Source organism: Daktulosphaira vitifoliae, unplaced genomic scaffold, assembly GCF_025091365.1.
Source record: "Daktulosphaira vitifoliae isolate Bord-2020 unplaced genomic scaffold, ASM2509136v1 Scaffold_1, whole genome shotgun sequence".
In the NCBI taxonomy this organism is placed as follows: Eukaryota; Metazoa; Arthropoda; class Insecta; order Hemiptera; family Phylloxeridae; genus Daktulosphaira; species Daktulosphaira vitifoliae.
Window position 1 is genome coordinate 86,957,789 of NW_026099572.1, and position 15,072 is coordinate 86,972,860.

At 32.3% G+C, this 15,072-nt stretch overlaps 1 protein-coding gene across 5 annotated transcripts in view; it reads left to right on the top strand.

The window, feature by feature from the left end:
• Positions 1-15,072, top strand: part of LOC126895962 (uncharacterized) — a 101,562-nt gene that overhangs the window by 56,833 nt on the left and 29,657 nt on the right. For all 5 annotated transcript variants that reach the window (XM_050668326.1, XM_050668322.1, XM_050668324.1 and 2 more), the window contains 3 exons: positions 7,531-7,601; positions 12,810-12,978; positions 13,673-13,767. In XM_050668326.1, coding sequence (XP_050524283.1) covers positions 7,531-7,601; positions 12,810-12,978; positions 13,673-13,767 — 335 coding nt within the window. The remainder of the gene's footprint in view (positions 1-7,530; positions 7,602-12,809; positions 12,979-13,672; positions 13,768-15,072) is intronic.

A 15,072-nucleotide genomic window follows, 5' to 3' on the forward strand; every position in this document is an offset into this window, starting at 1 on the left:
TTGCACGACTAAACCTTAATATTATGGCTAAACCGATGTCACTTTATTAATATATCCTATCGGATAAATCATTATAAACACAGTTTGGATGGGATACGATGTGGACGACTACAGAAAAATTTACGAGGTCATAAAATGCAAATGTAATGTGAAGTGGAAATTTCGATTTGAAAACTGTGTCTGAAAATGAACAAACATCAATCCACCTAATTATAAAGTCTTCTCATAAGGACGATTGTATCAAATTTATGATAGGAGAATTGGAATTTCAGAGAGACGTCTTATGTATCGATAAAACCTATAACAGTGTGTGTTTAAAAAATAACATCCGGATGAGCCTCACTGTGGAACTTAGCGTACAATATCTGAAATGTATAATCAAATAAACATAATTTTAAATAAAATTAGAGTAATTCTCAATGGGTTGTATGAAAAATAATGTTATTTTTTATTGATGTCTCGAAGAACCTAGAGTATAAGCCTTATATGCCCTATGTTATACTACTTAAATCCCAATCGTATGCAAAATATAGAAAAATAATTAATGTCCAGAATTTTTATTGTATTGCAATTTATATAACAAAAATATCAGAAATAAACAAAATTGAAAATCTCAGTTTAAAAATTAAAAACAAAATAAAATTCACCATGTTCAATACATAAATATTTGTCAAATTACTCAAAAAAAATTAATACACTTTTTTTAATATCATATTTAAATAAAAATCGTCTAATATTCGATATTTGATATTGAATAGAATATAAAATAGGTTCAGCCCAAGGTTATATCTAGTTAAAAAAATGAAAAAAACAAAAATAATATATTTTTGACGGGTCAATTATTTCCTATCTTCGATCTAAATTCAACCCACGTGCCGCTTATTGTGCATTGCTGTAGTGGTTAATACTAAATAAATTATATAACGATTAAAATTTAACCGATTTTTGGTTGTTAACGCTACAGAAATATATGTTTACAATATTTTTTGAAAAAATAAGATATTAGATTTATTTGTGTCTTCTTTTCAAGTTGAATTTCTACATAGATACACTTTGAAACAAAATGTTAAAGGAATATAACTTGATTTCCTCCTCCTTTTAAAATAAATTTTAAGTTTAAAACTTAAGCTTAGATCGCATATTGCATATATTATCCCACAAACAAACATTTAATGCTTTAAAAAGTATTTTTCTGGACACTTTGAAAATCGAAATATTGATGTATACTTAATATCTTAAAGTTGGCCTATTCGTACTCAAAGAGCAGATAACATTATTGAACAAACTATATACTTGATGTTTACTTAATTAAAACTTGTATCAATTCTTCAAAATAAATGTTTCCGGTTATATCCTTCTGGCAATACTTCTCCTCGTGGTTTCAACATTTCTAGAGTCATTATCGTGTTTCCTCCTGAGAACTAAATAGTCATCTTCAGATGTTACCCAATGTGGTATACTGATGGATTGAGCTGTAATTGGGCTGTAATTAATCTTTAGATCCCTATTCTAATCGCACGTGCGCTCAAAACTAATGTATTATATATTATATTATTAACGTAAGCACCACTCGTTTATGTAGTTTGAATTTATTTAGGGCTATTAATGGATTGAAAGATAGTAACGCCAAATGTTAAAGACAAGTCCGATTAGTCACAGGAGCTCAACATTTAATCTTGTAAAAGTTAAATTTAGGAATATGCATTCGATTTTATACAAGTAAGGGGATGATGTTTGATAATAGGGTGGAAAGTATAGAGATTGACAAAACTAACCTTTGAAATATTTACCTCGTGGATGTTGTGAATAAGTAAAGATATCGAGAATTCAGCTTTTTGGGGCTATCCTTAACTGTCGGGTCAATAAACACACGACACACGGAAATACTTGACCCCTACGGCGATCGATTCTTTGGCCCATTGGAACTCCCATACTGTAATCCTAACGACCTTTCAAACTGCAAAGTCAATTTGACTAACGTTTTCAGTCTTAAGTTCATAACTTTCAATAGATAATATCCAATGTTATTGTCTAAACTATCTATTACTGTTCATTTATTATGCACCATTGGATAATTAAATCAACTGCAACATTTAAATTGTATTCATTCGATTTGATTATTGTTTAGAAAAAATAGTGTCCCGTCGTTTATACTACAACAGCGCGTATGTTTATTTTTAAGACGATCAGAAAAAAATGTTATATCATACACATTTTAATATAAGAAATGATTTTATTTCGATAACTAACAATAAAACTATGCGTTTCGCAAAACAATATTCACAAACACTTCTTTTAACATTATTGAAAAAATTTTGTCTACAGTTGAGATACGCAATATTGCAGTATAGCGACGATCATATACAGANCTCATTTTGTCTACAGTTGAGATACGCAATATTGCAGTATAAGCGACGATCATATACAGAGTGTTAAAAAAGTAAACAAACAGATCAATCGCTGCAAACAATTAAAACAATGAATAACAGGAAANTTTGTCTACAGTTGAGATACGCAATATTGCAGTATAGCGACGATCATATACAGAGTGTTAAAAAAGTAAACAAACAGATCAATCGCTGCAAACAATTAAAACAATGAATAACAGGAAACATGTATTCTTACTTACTGAAACCTATATATTTTAACCCGTGTAAATTTAGATCCTCTTTTTGTCAATTAATTTTTAATCTAAATAAAAATGTCTTTTCATCGAAAATAATTATTCATCGCAAAATCAATAAAATCACGCGAATATACAAAAAATATATAACCGATGGATATAATTGTTGGTATTTTTCCGGATATGATTACACGTATAATAAATTACTATCGTCAACGCAATTTTTTAATCCCTCCGGAACGTGTTCTGCCGGATATTTTTCGTTGCGTTTTGCAAACCGTCTGACCAATAAATCTCGCCGACTGGGAAACGTGATAATCCGAATTAGAGAGATACGACGATACCACCACTGCTGTACGACAGTGTCCAAATGCAAATTAAAGGTAAGGGTTTATTCCTATCCCGAGAAAGCAAGTCTAATAATTTGTCCAGGAGGCCTGGGGCAGAAGTGTCGCTAAGATTTACGAGCAACCAAAGCCCGGTACGCCGTTAATTTTACTTTACTCTGTAGTACATGACCAAAACACTTTCTATAAAATTTATACACTCCTAGACTTTAATAGAACATTTCGGGATAAACTTTGAACTACTTATATTTGTTGTCTGAAATTATTTCCTGTAACCGAGCAGATAGTTAAACGTTACGAAATTCACTATTGTTTTTCAAATCATCGATTAAGTGGTATGTTTTATTTTCTAATGTCCAATATTATCTAATGGAAAGTTTTTATTTGTGTGTTTTCACAAAAGTACTATACTTTTTGTAATTTTCATAATCTTTATGTTCAGCGTCAAAAAAAGTCTGTAATGATAGCTTGTAATTTCCCTATGGAACGCATCGAAAAGAACGAAGAGATAGAATCCAAGTAGTTTTACTTCAACATTTTTACTGAATATGCTAGTAGTGTGGTGTTGGTTAGTTTTAAAAATGTATACTTGCTTCTAAAATATTTTCAAAGATTGTTCTTCCTTGCAAACTACAGAAATCTCAAATACAAATTGCTTACTGAATTCTCATCTGAAACGCATGATCACTTAGTAGTATTAAAAAGTACCGTTTTGATAACAATTTTTATTGTATTGTCATTGCACATTTTTTCACGTAGTATTTAAAGATTAAATGAGCCGAGATCTTTTTTAAATACATTTCATTTTTACGTGCGAGCCGTGGAGAGTTTTACTCTGAAAATTCAATTTTATCGAATCATTCAGGTACGCTTCATTTGCTAGAGACTGTCTAACATATGTGATGATATTGTACGCTTGTTTTTTATCTATACAATATAAATAGACTCATCAGTCGTGGACACATCCGCATAAATGTTTGTCGTAGTATTTTAAAAATAATTTAATATTTTTAAACGATTTGTCTAAATATAGAATATTTATCTCGCTAAAATAGCATTCTAGCAGTTAATACATATTTTTCTCCTGTTCGGCAAGTTTTTGACCGTATTTTTTTGTTGTGCACTAAAACACTCGTTGATTATGGTAGTGACCTTTAATCTTAACCGCATAAACATGATCAACATCATAAATACCGAGTGTTTCGTGCGTTTAACCGGTATTCGTGTTCACTTAATTATTATTTTCTATGATTAAATGTGGGAATGGTCCCGAGAGTGCCACTTTATTTGTCTCCTCACTTGCGTGTTCTTCCGAATTAGATAGTGATAATTCTTACGGTGTAGTTTCCCTCGGTGTATATTTCCACGAAAAATCGCACCTTAGCACGAAACCATGAGTACAATCATGGAGGAAACGACTAATGTGATATAGAAGAAAGTACACGAGTATCACGTAGTCGTGGATGGTATAATGTATAAAATTAATGTCAAAAAAAGGGCTCCGTTTCTTCGACCCTTAAATTGTGTTTGCACAGTCCGCGCATTATCATTATTGTTTTTCTCCCGTTTTCATATGTGTGTCCTGAGTACTTATTTACATTGTACTGTACATAATAAATAAGAATTTGATAAATTACACGTAATATTTTCTCGAAAAAAAGTCAATGTGAAATTATATTGTTCTTAATCTACGCGAATGATAAAANGTACTGTACATAATAAATAAAAATTTGATAAATTACACGTAATATTTTCTCGAAAAAAAGTCAATGTGAAATTATATTGTTCTTAATCTACGCGAATGATAAAAAATAACGTTTTCTCTTGAGATAACTGACTTATACATTTATACTCATTTCAAAATTAAACATTCCATATAATTTTACTTTGAAATTTTAATAAACCGTTGTTTAATCAAAAAAATTATACTGTTGGATATTTCGCTTTTTAGCCACCGATAACTCTTAAATAACTCATTAAAAGTACATTAATAATACACTCATAAATCTACAGTTAATGTGAGTTTTCTGCGCGCCAGATGAAAGCACCGTGATAAATGGTCTTTCAGACTATTAACAAAAATATCGTTGAATAATAAAAAATGTAAGTTGTTGTGTGCTGAGGTTTTTTTAGTTTACGCATAACGTATAGGAAATTCAGAAATGTCACTTTTTAATAAACACGCAAAATGTTAGAGAGACTATTGTATTTTTCGAATAAATAATAACGAGTTAGGAAAATGTTCTGTGTAACGGATACGGGAGCAGTTGTTTTTATTTTTCTGCGGCAACTGTCATTTTGGGTTCCTGTCTAAATAAAAATGAACGTTTTGACTGTCTTGTTACTTTAGTGTTGTATGCGTTTCCAAAGTTTGCCGCTAAGTGACGTCGGGTCGCGACTGCAAGTAACGGCGTTGTCGTTCCGTAACTGTCTGTCGTTTGTCTTCACATTTAGGATTGAGATCTCTGGCAAAAAGCACCGCCCTCTCCTGTCGGTGGTTTTTTTTTTTTCGACACACCTCGTCGTCAATTGGGCGAAAGAGAAATTGTTAGAATCGTTTTTGGCTCACCGCCGCTGCCGGGTCCGTGTTGGTTTCGCCTGCGGTGGATGCTATGTGTAATCGCTGTAGATATTTCACCAAAGCGACCTACGTGGAGAAAGCTTTCGTCAGCCCTAAAGCTTTTTCCGATCGATCGCTGATGGCGGTGTGCTCTGTATTTATTTGTATGTGTATGTGTGTGTGTGTATAAACGGTGATAAATTAACTGGCCCTGCCCGTGCACCATTGCAGCTTCACCGACCGTCGGTCGCTGTTGGAATCTGTCCAGCGCATTTCGGGTGGAGGCTCGGAAGGTGACAAGAGAGAGAGCGGTGAGATATACGTCCGATTAAATGCGACTTGGATAAAAACGACACCCGGTCCGCGTTGTTGTAAAGGCCAGCCAAGTGATACGAGAAAACCGTTTGTTTGTATGCGTTGTGTATTTATTGTACAACGGCCGACCACCTTACTGATTTACGGTATTGCCGATTGAAAAAAAAAAAATGTAGAATTAAATGGATTTTTATTTTTTACAATCGCTACCGATAAAATAAAGTTTTTAAAAAATACTGTTGCCATACATATCGCGTGTGTTATGTGTATCGCGGAATTTTTTCTGTGCATTTTTTTTATTTATGTCGTAATCGATTCTCACTTGCTGTGTATGACTTGGAACCTGAACGCTTTGGCCGTCGGGAATAATACAAATAATTATTGCCCGTCGGCTACAGTAATAAAATATCCGCAGTGCCTACCACATGGGACACATAAAAATCCTCGTGGATATAATACAAGTATTTTGTAGTCGCACACTTGACGTTGCGTGTGTCCGATGATGGTTTTTAATCATTTGTTGTGATCGAATAAATACCGATCGATTGTGATTGAAAACGTGTTGTCCAGTTGATGATGTCAAAGACGAGATTTTGGACCGAGAAAACCAGTGTAGTGGTCCAAACCAAAACGAAGAAACCGCTTTGTAACGTCCATTTGCTGCCAGTCAATTGTCGACAGCAACGAAATGTGTGTGACCTTATGGTGGTCATCGTGCGATTCGAATAGAATGCGCGGTACTCTGCTGTTTGTCGGTAATTTAGGCGGCATTAATCTATTAAATGAAAATGTAACGTCACTGAACATCCTTTTTCGGTATAAAGTATACGATTCAAAAAACGTAATGCACCCCGATTGTTTTTTTTTCATAATAATTTATGTGCGCGCGACGTCGAGTACTGCTCGCGTGTCTCGATGGATTATTGCTCCAGCAAAGTCGCTGATTTATTCGAAAAAAGTCTATTTTTATTGAACTCTTTGGTTTTTAAACCGCTTAAAGCCTTAATTTACATAGAAACGGTCGTCTTCTGCTATATCCAGCTGCAGTAGTCCAAAAACTGATTTGGAAAAGTTTTGTACGCTTCCACAAACTCGGACCGATCCCCGACTTGGCTTGCAGTCGTTGTAAATGAGCGCGCCCCATGTGTTAAAAGCATTAAGGGTTTTCATTAAAAGGATATTGTCTTCCGTGCACATATAATACGCCGTTCATATATACGGACATCGGAGTGAATTTCGGTGACATCGACAGGTGTATAGTTTCGTACGACGACTGGGAGGATGTTTTATGAGCCCCAGGCGAGTCGTTTCGCCTGACTACGATACCCCTTAGAAAAACATTTGCCCAAAAACCGGAAGGGTACATCTTATACCATGTCGGGTAACGATATTCACCGCACGACCGTCGTTCATTAATTCTTAATTAAGTACCGCAAAACGGACGGAAGGAGCAGTCGTGGTAGTGCAATAAAAAACAGAAAGGGAGACGAATATCATACCCCCGGTGTCAGCTTAGGGAATTCAATTTCACCCAATATTGTTTTGCTTATCAAGAATTATTGCTCCTTTGTCGACAGAATTTTTAATCACTGCCCAATTCCCGACGCGTTTGATCGTATTCCTAAGATGCGTTTGACAATATGGCTGCGTACACTTTATTAATTTCTACTGTTTATTTATTTTAGAAACGAAGAAGACTGCAGAAGATGTTTAGTAATTACAGAAAAACATCAGAACGTCATACAATATAAAGAAAGTAAGTATTTAATTTGTTTTCTAACAAATATTTTTACTTAATTCCAGTTTACTTACTTGTCTACAGTGAATCACGTGAAATAAATTATAATTGTCGTTAATGTTGTACCATATAAATATATTAATAAGTATTTTTTAATAAAAATCATATAATATAATGTTTTATCAATTTTCTTCGACATTCTCTAAAATTAACTATCTTTATTTAAAAATAAATTAAATTAATAGTAATATAAGTTGACATTTATTTGATCTTTAATTTTAATTCTTTCCGTGGCGAATTCTATTTCTTTATGAAAAAAAAAAAATATTAATTTGAATGATAACTCGTTACATAGAAATTACACTTTTATATATATATATATAAGAATATATTATTAGTGAAACCTTTTTACGTGCGTATATTTTTTTGCGTTATTCCAAGATTTATAATAACAGTTCGTCGACTTTTTATGTTTTTAATTTACTGTATAGGAGAAAAGGAAAACGACTGCCGCCGTCTTCGCAGTTGTCGCAAACATTGTGCACCTTCATTATACCGGCACTCATACTACTATATTAATTTGTCAATAGACTCGTTTGACAATTTGCTAAAGGAATGTTGTCAGTGTTCACTGCTGCGGCAATATATTAAACTGCGTAGTTTAATTTATTGTTTTCCACGGCAAGTAGGATGCTGTAGAAAATGTCTTTAGTACCTCTTGCACGAGTTAAAAGTATAACAAAAAACTTAAGTGAACCAAATATATATATCGGTAAAACGTGATCGGTTTTTGCTAACAAACCCCGCGGACATCTGAAAATTCAGTCGCATAACTGGAAAATCTCTTAAAACCCTATATTCTCCTAAGTGCGCCATAAAGAAATCGGCGTGTTTTGTAACCCCCTGGACAGCGTATTACTCGGTACGAAAAATATTGACTAAAATCCGTATATATAAACACATTATTTTGTTTCTTGTTCATGAATATTGCATATCTTGTACGGACTCGTGTTTTTTCCACTTATATTCTTTATTTTTTTAGTAATATTTTCCCATATGCCGGGACCATTTTTCTAAATTATTGTTTTACGGTCGCCAGTATCCGAAACTTAATAGCCTGGACATAGAAAATGTGTATTCGTATGACTAAGAATGTACTAGTTTAAAAGACAAAAAACATACAAAACAATACCTGAATGTTTGCACTCCTCGTTGTTATCTTTATGAAATAACTTGGAATTACGATTAGGTAAAGAATCTTTTCAAGACCTTCGGATTTTCAATCGCTGTACAGCCCTTTACTTTCTTAGAGCGCTTTTAACGACCACTGCGAATTCTCGAGTTTGGTTGTTGAATCAGCTTAAGCCCCCCCGAAGTTTATCTAAATCACCCTCGTCCTATATTCTGCCAAGTCTATTCCTTAAATAGCTCTGGAAATCTTAGGAGAAACCATTAACTAATAGCCAATCCCGTTAAATATGTGTTGATGATTTACTGTGTCGCCCGTAGCAACCAATTGGAAACTACAATGGTGACGACAAGCTCCTGCATGGTAATTAAATCATACAAAGCTTCAAAATACATCACGTCCGATTAATCATCTAGGTACCGCTTAATTGAATCGTTTCAAACAGGATAACATCACTTGATAACGTTTTCAGTTCATGAGTTATAGTGAATGCTCTATTTTGTTCAGAAATCTTCACTTGCGGTAATGATTATTGCGTCAATGTTGAAGTAGCACATATACACAGCAGTAAAACTATAAATAACCTTGTCAATTTTTTAGTAATAGATTTTAATTAATTTTGATTATTTTTCGGCAGACATTAAGAGATTTAAAATAGGTAACTTTTTGCATTTAGTGTAATGTGCAAATATGTTTTGTTTGTCACTAAAAAATATTGGTTTACTTTGTGTCGGCGAATACATTTTTTTTTGTGTAATAATTACTTATAAAATATCACACGATAAAAAACGTTATTCGTTACACTTAATGAATTTCTTATGTATGTTTTCTTAAGTTCGAACAACTTTGACCATTGCATTTCAGTGCCGAAACTAATGTATATAATTGACAGCACAATCAACTAGTACTTATCTTTGATCGAGTGACTATGGCAATGAGTCAGCATTGCCAAATGCAGTTGCCGTTCTCTTTAAATAAGTCACGTCAATAACGCATAGTAATCACGATTATTTATAAATCTATATAAAATATTTATGGATGAAAATTGTAGTATCACATTATTTTTTTAATAGATTTTGAATAACAACAAATCAATATGTTAACAAATGTTTGTTTATTATTATAACTCTATTGTAAAAACTAAATGTTTCGTTTACTACAATATCAAATGTACAAATTTTGTTTAAAAATAAAACTCAAGTACCAAACTAACTTTTCCTAGATAAGTTTTCAAATATTTGTAATTTAAGAATTTAAATATAACATAGTCGTACAAGTTATTTTCCAATCCAAAAAAAAAGTTTATTAAAATCCCAATCTAATCGGTATTTCTGTACTTTATGAATTTTTAATTTTTTATCAGTATAGAATTCCCTCACCTCTATATACTTTTATGTCTCAGGAGACGTTTCATCTAAAAACTTCTCCTTGCCATCTAAGTTCCGGTCGTTAATGGAAAATCCGCCCAAGCATAAGGAATAGTAATTACCGTATAATAGTTGTAAATGGGAAAAAGCAACGTCCACTTGTGAATTATTTATTATACAGAAATCCGCATTTTCGTTTACTTTTCACGTTTTGGTTCTATTACCAATAATACTTGCAGCTACATTTCTCTTTTCAGCGGATGGGATTTATTATATTTATTTTTTAAATAATTTATTACCTCAATACCATAAGTTGTATTTTGCTTAGAGCTTATATTAAAAACATACATTNCTACCATAAGTTGTATTTTGCTTAGAGCTTTTATTAAAAACATACATTTTTTAACAGGGTTCATAACAAGAATATTAGTTAATCAAAAAACTACTTGGCTAATTCGTATGTCGTTAATATTTAGTTCGATGCATAATTGAGAAGATTTTGGTTTTATTATGTCGTATTATTTTTTTTTATATATATATTCATATAAATACTCCGCTCCTACTGGACCAATTTTGCTCAATGATACGTCAAAAGATCACATCATGTCTAGCTGAAACTATCAATGCCATAGTTTCCCTTCCATTCTCATAATTTATTTAAAGTTAAATATAGAGAAATGTTTCAAAAAATTATAATTATTACGAAACAGTTGATATTGAATTTTTTGGTATTCGCTTTACAATGAAATAACTTTTCAAAAACTAGATGTTAAATCATTACATTTTTATTAACAATATTTTAGACATTTACCATTTTATTGACATTCTTTCTTTAAAATTCAGTTTTTAACCTAGTTATCCGGAGGAGGTTTAAACCCATTTTAAAATGTTTTTATTTTTTATTTTTAATAATGAGATATTTAATAATGTAAAGCTGATATAATGTATTCCAAAATGAAAAAAGAAAATTATCTGTTAACTTATTATCTTGTAGTTATCGGCCAATTAGTCTAAAATACAAATAATTATCGATAAAAATGGCCGATATTTTAGTGTTTTGCATAGCAACCTTACATCTACATTATTCAAAACTAAATCAAACGAAATATTTTTTAATGTACTTTAAGATTAAATGATGAAAAAAAATTCCAACAAATATTCCTCGATGGCCGTTTAAGTAAAAAATAGAATAGTATAATTTAAATATTATTCTTGAATGAGTATTATACATTGCAATAAAACACTATTCGAAAAAAACAAGATTTGAATAATCTTTTTACCTTAATTTATTGAGTAAACTGAGGCCAAGTATCTTTATCATTTGTAGATTTTAAAGAAATTAATCGTTGGAAATGCACGAACTTAAAAATTCAAAAACTTTTCATTATAGTAGTTTCAATTTATAACATCATTATGCCGTTCAATTTGTATATAAAAAATGTATAACTGTCATCATATGGCGTACTTAGAGTTTACATTTAAGGAACTAATAATCATAACTATGATAGTAGCTGAACTTGTTTTGAGTGATTTTTAATGTAACACATGGTACCATCCTTTAAAAAGTTGTCTTAAATGTGTTTACTTACATCGTTCAATTTTTACGTCTATTTGGTTATGCGCCGCGACCAAAAAACTTTTTTTCCTCTTCTTCATTTTCCTTTTATGGTTGAAAAGTTCAAATGTTTGTCAATTCATGTCATGTGTTCCTAATTTTATTTTCCAAACCTTGTCTATCTCACTTCAGTTATCGCAGTGCGTCGACGGTGTCACAAAAATACGCCTCTAAGATTGCATGTCTGACTTTCACTGCAGCGTTGTTTATAATGTGTTTGTACAATAATCAGCACAAACTTATGAATCTCCTAATGCCATCAATTGGGCTCCGCTGTCGTGTCTGCCACTTTTTGATGGATACTTTTTGGTTACTACATTCAAATAGAGCTACCCCTTGTCGTGCTATTTGGAGATTATCTTTTACAGATACTGTGATGCGTTCGTAGAAACTAAACTATCCCCCGATTTTATCATAGTGGAAAAGTCTAAATAATACACCAGTATTGGATAATAATTCAGTTAGACACCAGTTCGTTCAATAAGAAAATCAATATATAGCAGTAACACACAGAGTTGCACATGTGTATTATTATATTGTATCCGAGGCGATAGAAGAGCGCTCCCCATACGTGCCGTAATGATATTGGTTTCGTGTCTCGAGACGTTTAACGGAAGTAGGTACCTCGAGACCTATCACCGTCTTCGTTAACATATACATTGCACTGTGCTATAAGCGCCCAAGTGTATCGACAAGAAGGGGTCCCAACACAAATTATGTCCTTGTAGAGCTATTTCTTTATGCATTCCACTTCCGCCAAACGATTTTATTTAGTAATGGAATACTTCGAGCACGTTGTACTATCTCCATAAACAATTGAAAATTAGATTTAACAATACGGTTGTACGTAGACAAACGGAAACAAATGAAATATAGACGTGACTAATTGAACGAAATGTGAACACTTTCCGTTTTTCTTAAAAACTGAATTCGTACCAAATGAATGGAGATGACTCCAAATGTATTGCTTTGTTTAATACTTAAATATTATTATTAAAACGAATAGCTAGTTCAAACCTAGCGCATTGATTTATAATTATTCAACTTTGTTTTAGATGCACTTTGCGAGAAACGTAGTTTAGAAGAATTGTGCGGCGAAATAACCAGTGATGCTCCTCTGTACTCGATGTTTAGGGTTGATGCTACACCCATTTCGTGTCCGTTCGATAATCTTCAAGCTCCATTTCAGTTTTCATACAGCCGAGGCGGATATACAGAGTGCAAGTAAGTTTTTCGTTTCGTGTACCATATTTTATATATGTGCATTTGTATAATTTACAATAATCGATTAACCGGTATACTCAATACAATAATATAATGCACAATTCGATACCAAAAAAAAAAAAATCATAACAACCTTTTTAACTAGTTAATTATCAGTTTTACATCCTTCTATTTCCCGAACATGCTACAGAGGTCAATGGCCCTCGTTCACATGTTAGAGAGCCAATTATACCCTCTGTGGCATAAGTTATAGCTTTTAGAAAAGGACGTTAAATATAAACATCCAATAATGTTATTTAGAAGTTATGAAAAAAATTAAATAATAATTAAACGATTTCCGTCTAGATTTCATTAAATTATTTGAAATTCTGTAATTTATATTCAAATATATATAGAACTTATTTAAATAGATCACTTAATGGAGTGTTATTTTAATACTTCTTGTATCCTTTTTTGTAAGTTTTTTTTAAAAATAAAGAATTATTACTGTAAATTTAAAGTAAAAATTATGAAAACCAAAAATTACACATTAGTGTGTCAAATTCATACATTTTTATCCGGTAACATAATATAATTTTTTTATTAAATTATAAAGTAACATTTAGAAAAAACATACTATTTCAAGTAATTTATTCTTAAAATTATTAAGCGAAAATCCAAATATTTAGTAAAGAATCGTTAAAATTTGTTTTAGATCACCAATGTCTAGAGCTGACTCGTGTACATCAGATTCTAGGCTAATGCTCAAATTCCAAGCGTGTCCAGATGTCCTCAACACAGAGAGCACAGGTATGAATTTTCAAAATTCCTATTTCAAGCTTATTTCAATGGCATTATGGTCTCTTGCGTCCTTTGAACTAATACAACTACTGTTGCATAATACATACCTTTTTGTTATAATGTGATTCTCCCACTTTGTTGTTCAGTTCGATACTGACAGGACACATGACGGATTTATTGAAACAAACCGTCAACTAAACGCAGCCGTGTTCCACCACCCCTCTTGAATTTATAATACGTGTCAAACATAAAGGACCAAGTTAATATTTTGATTGACATCTGTGACAGTTAACAATACCTAAATTTCTATAAGACTTAATGATTTCAATGTAACAATTTGATAAGGTTAGGTCTGTCCGTATCCAAGCGTTTATTATTTTGGTGAGTAGTAAATAATCAATCTAAAGAAACAAAAAAATTAAAAATGAATGCTGTAGTATCGATTACTTTTTGGAATTGCCCTCTCTCGTGGTGTATTTGTGTACTTAAAAGTTTTGTTCGTACCATATAATCATTTTCAGTAAAGTCCATATTAATATTTACGTGTCTATACTGTTTTCCGACTATAATTATTATCGTTTAGTTCAATACATAATGACTACAACTAGAGACTTTCAATGTAATATCTAGTACGTGTTTCAGTCCAACCAAACAGATTTGCGGTTGTTGTACGGTAAGGGGGAACGTGTAAAATTTACAAAGTTTTATTTGTTTTTTGGAATCTGGCTATATATATATATATATATATGTATACAGATAAATGTATATGTGTACCAATAACCCACCAGCTCCACGCGCGTAATCCATCATCGTCGGTAATCCGTTTAAGAGAAAAACTTTTATTACTTAACTCCCCAGCTCTTTCTAACCTAGGCACGCATTTTTAAGCTCATTCTTTGCGTTCTTCTCGTCTCCCCGCCATCACAATCTTATTGTTCCATATCTGAGTGTACGTGTGTTATTTGTTATTATTTTTACCGTCTCGCGTGTAATGATTTCCTCCGACGCGTAAGTTCGCATAAAACGAGGGATTTGTTATTTTTATGTTCGTTCCATGATTATATATCGTTTCATCTTGGCGAGCGTACGTTAAATCCCACACGAGCAAGCAGCCGTCGCCTGAGTGTTGATCGATCGCATGTGTGCGCTGTTGTTTTTTTCAGATGTTTACACAATTGAGGAAAACCGTTCTACCTTGTTGACTATTAGTCCACTCAAAACTGGACAAATTTAACAAAGCACTTGACACGTATTGCTTACGAATTAGACGCGACGAATTCCCAGATTATTGGTGTTAGAACTCATTAGAACGTT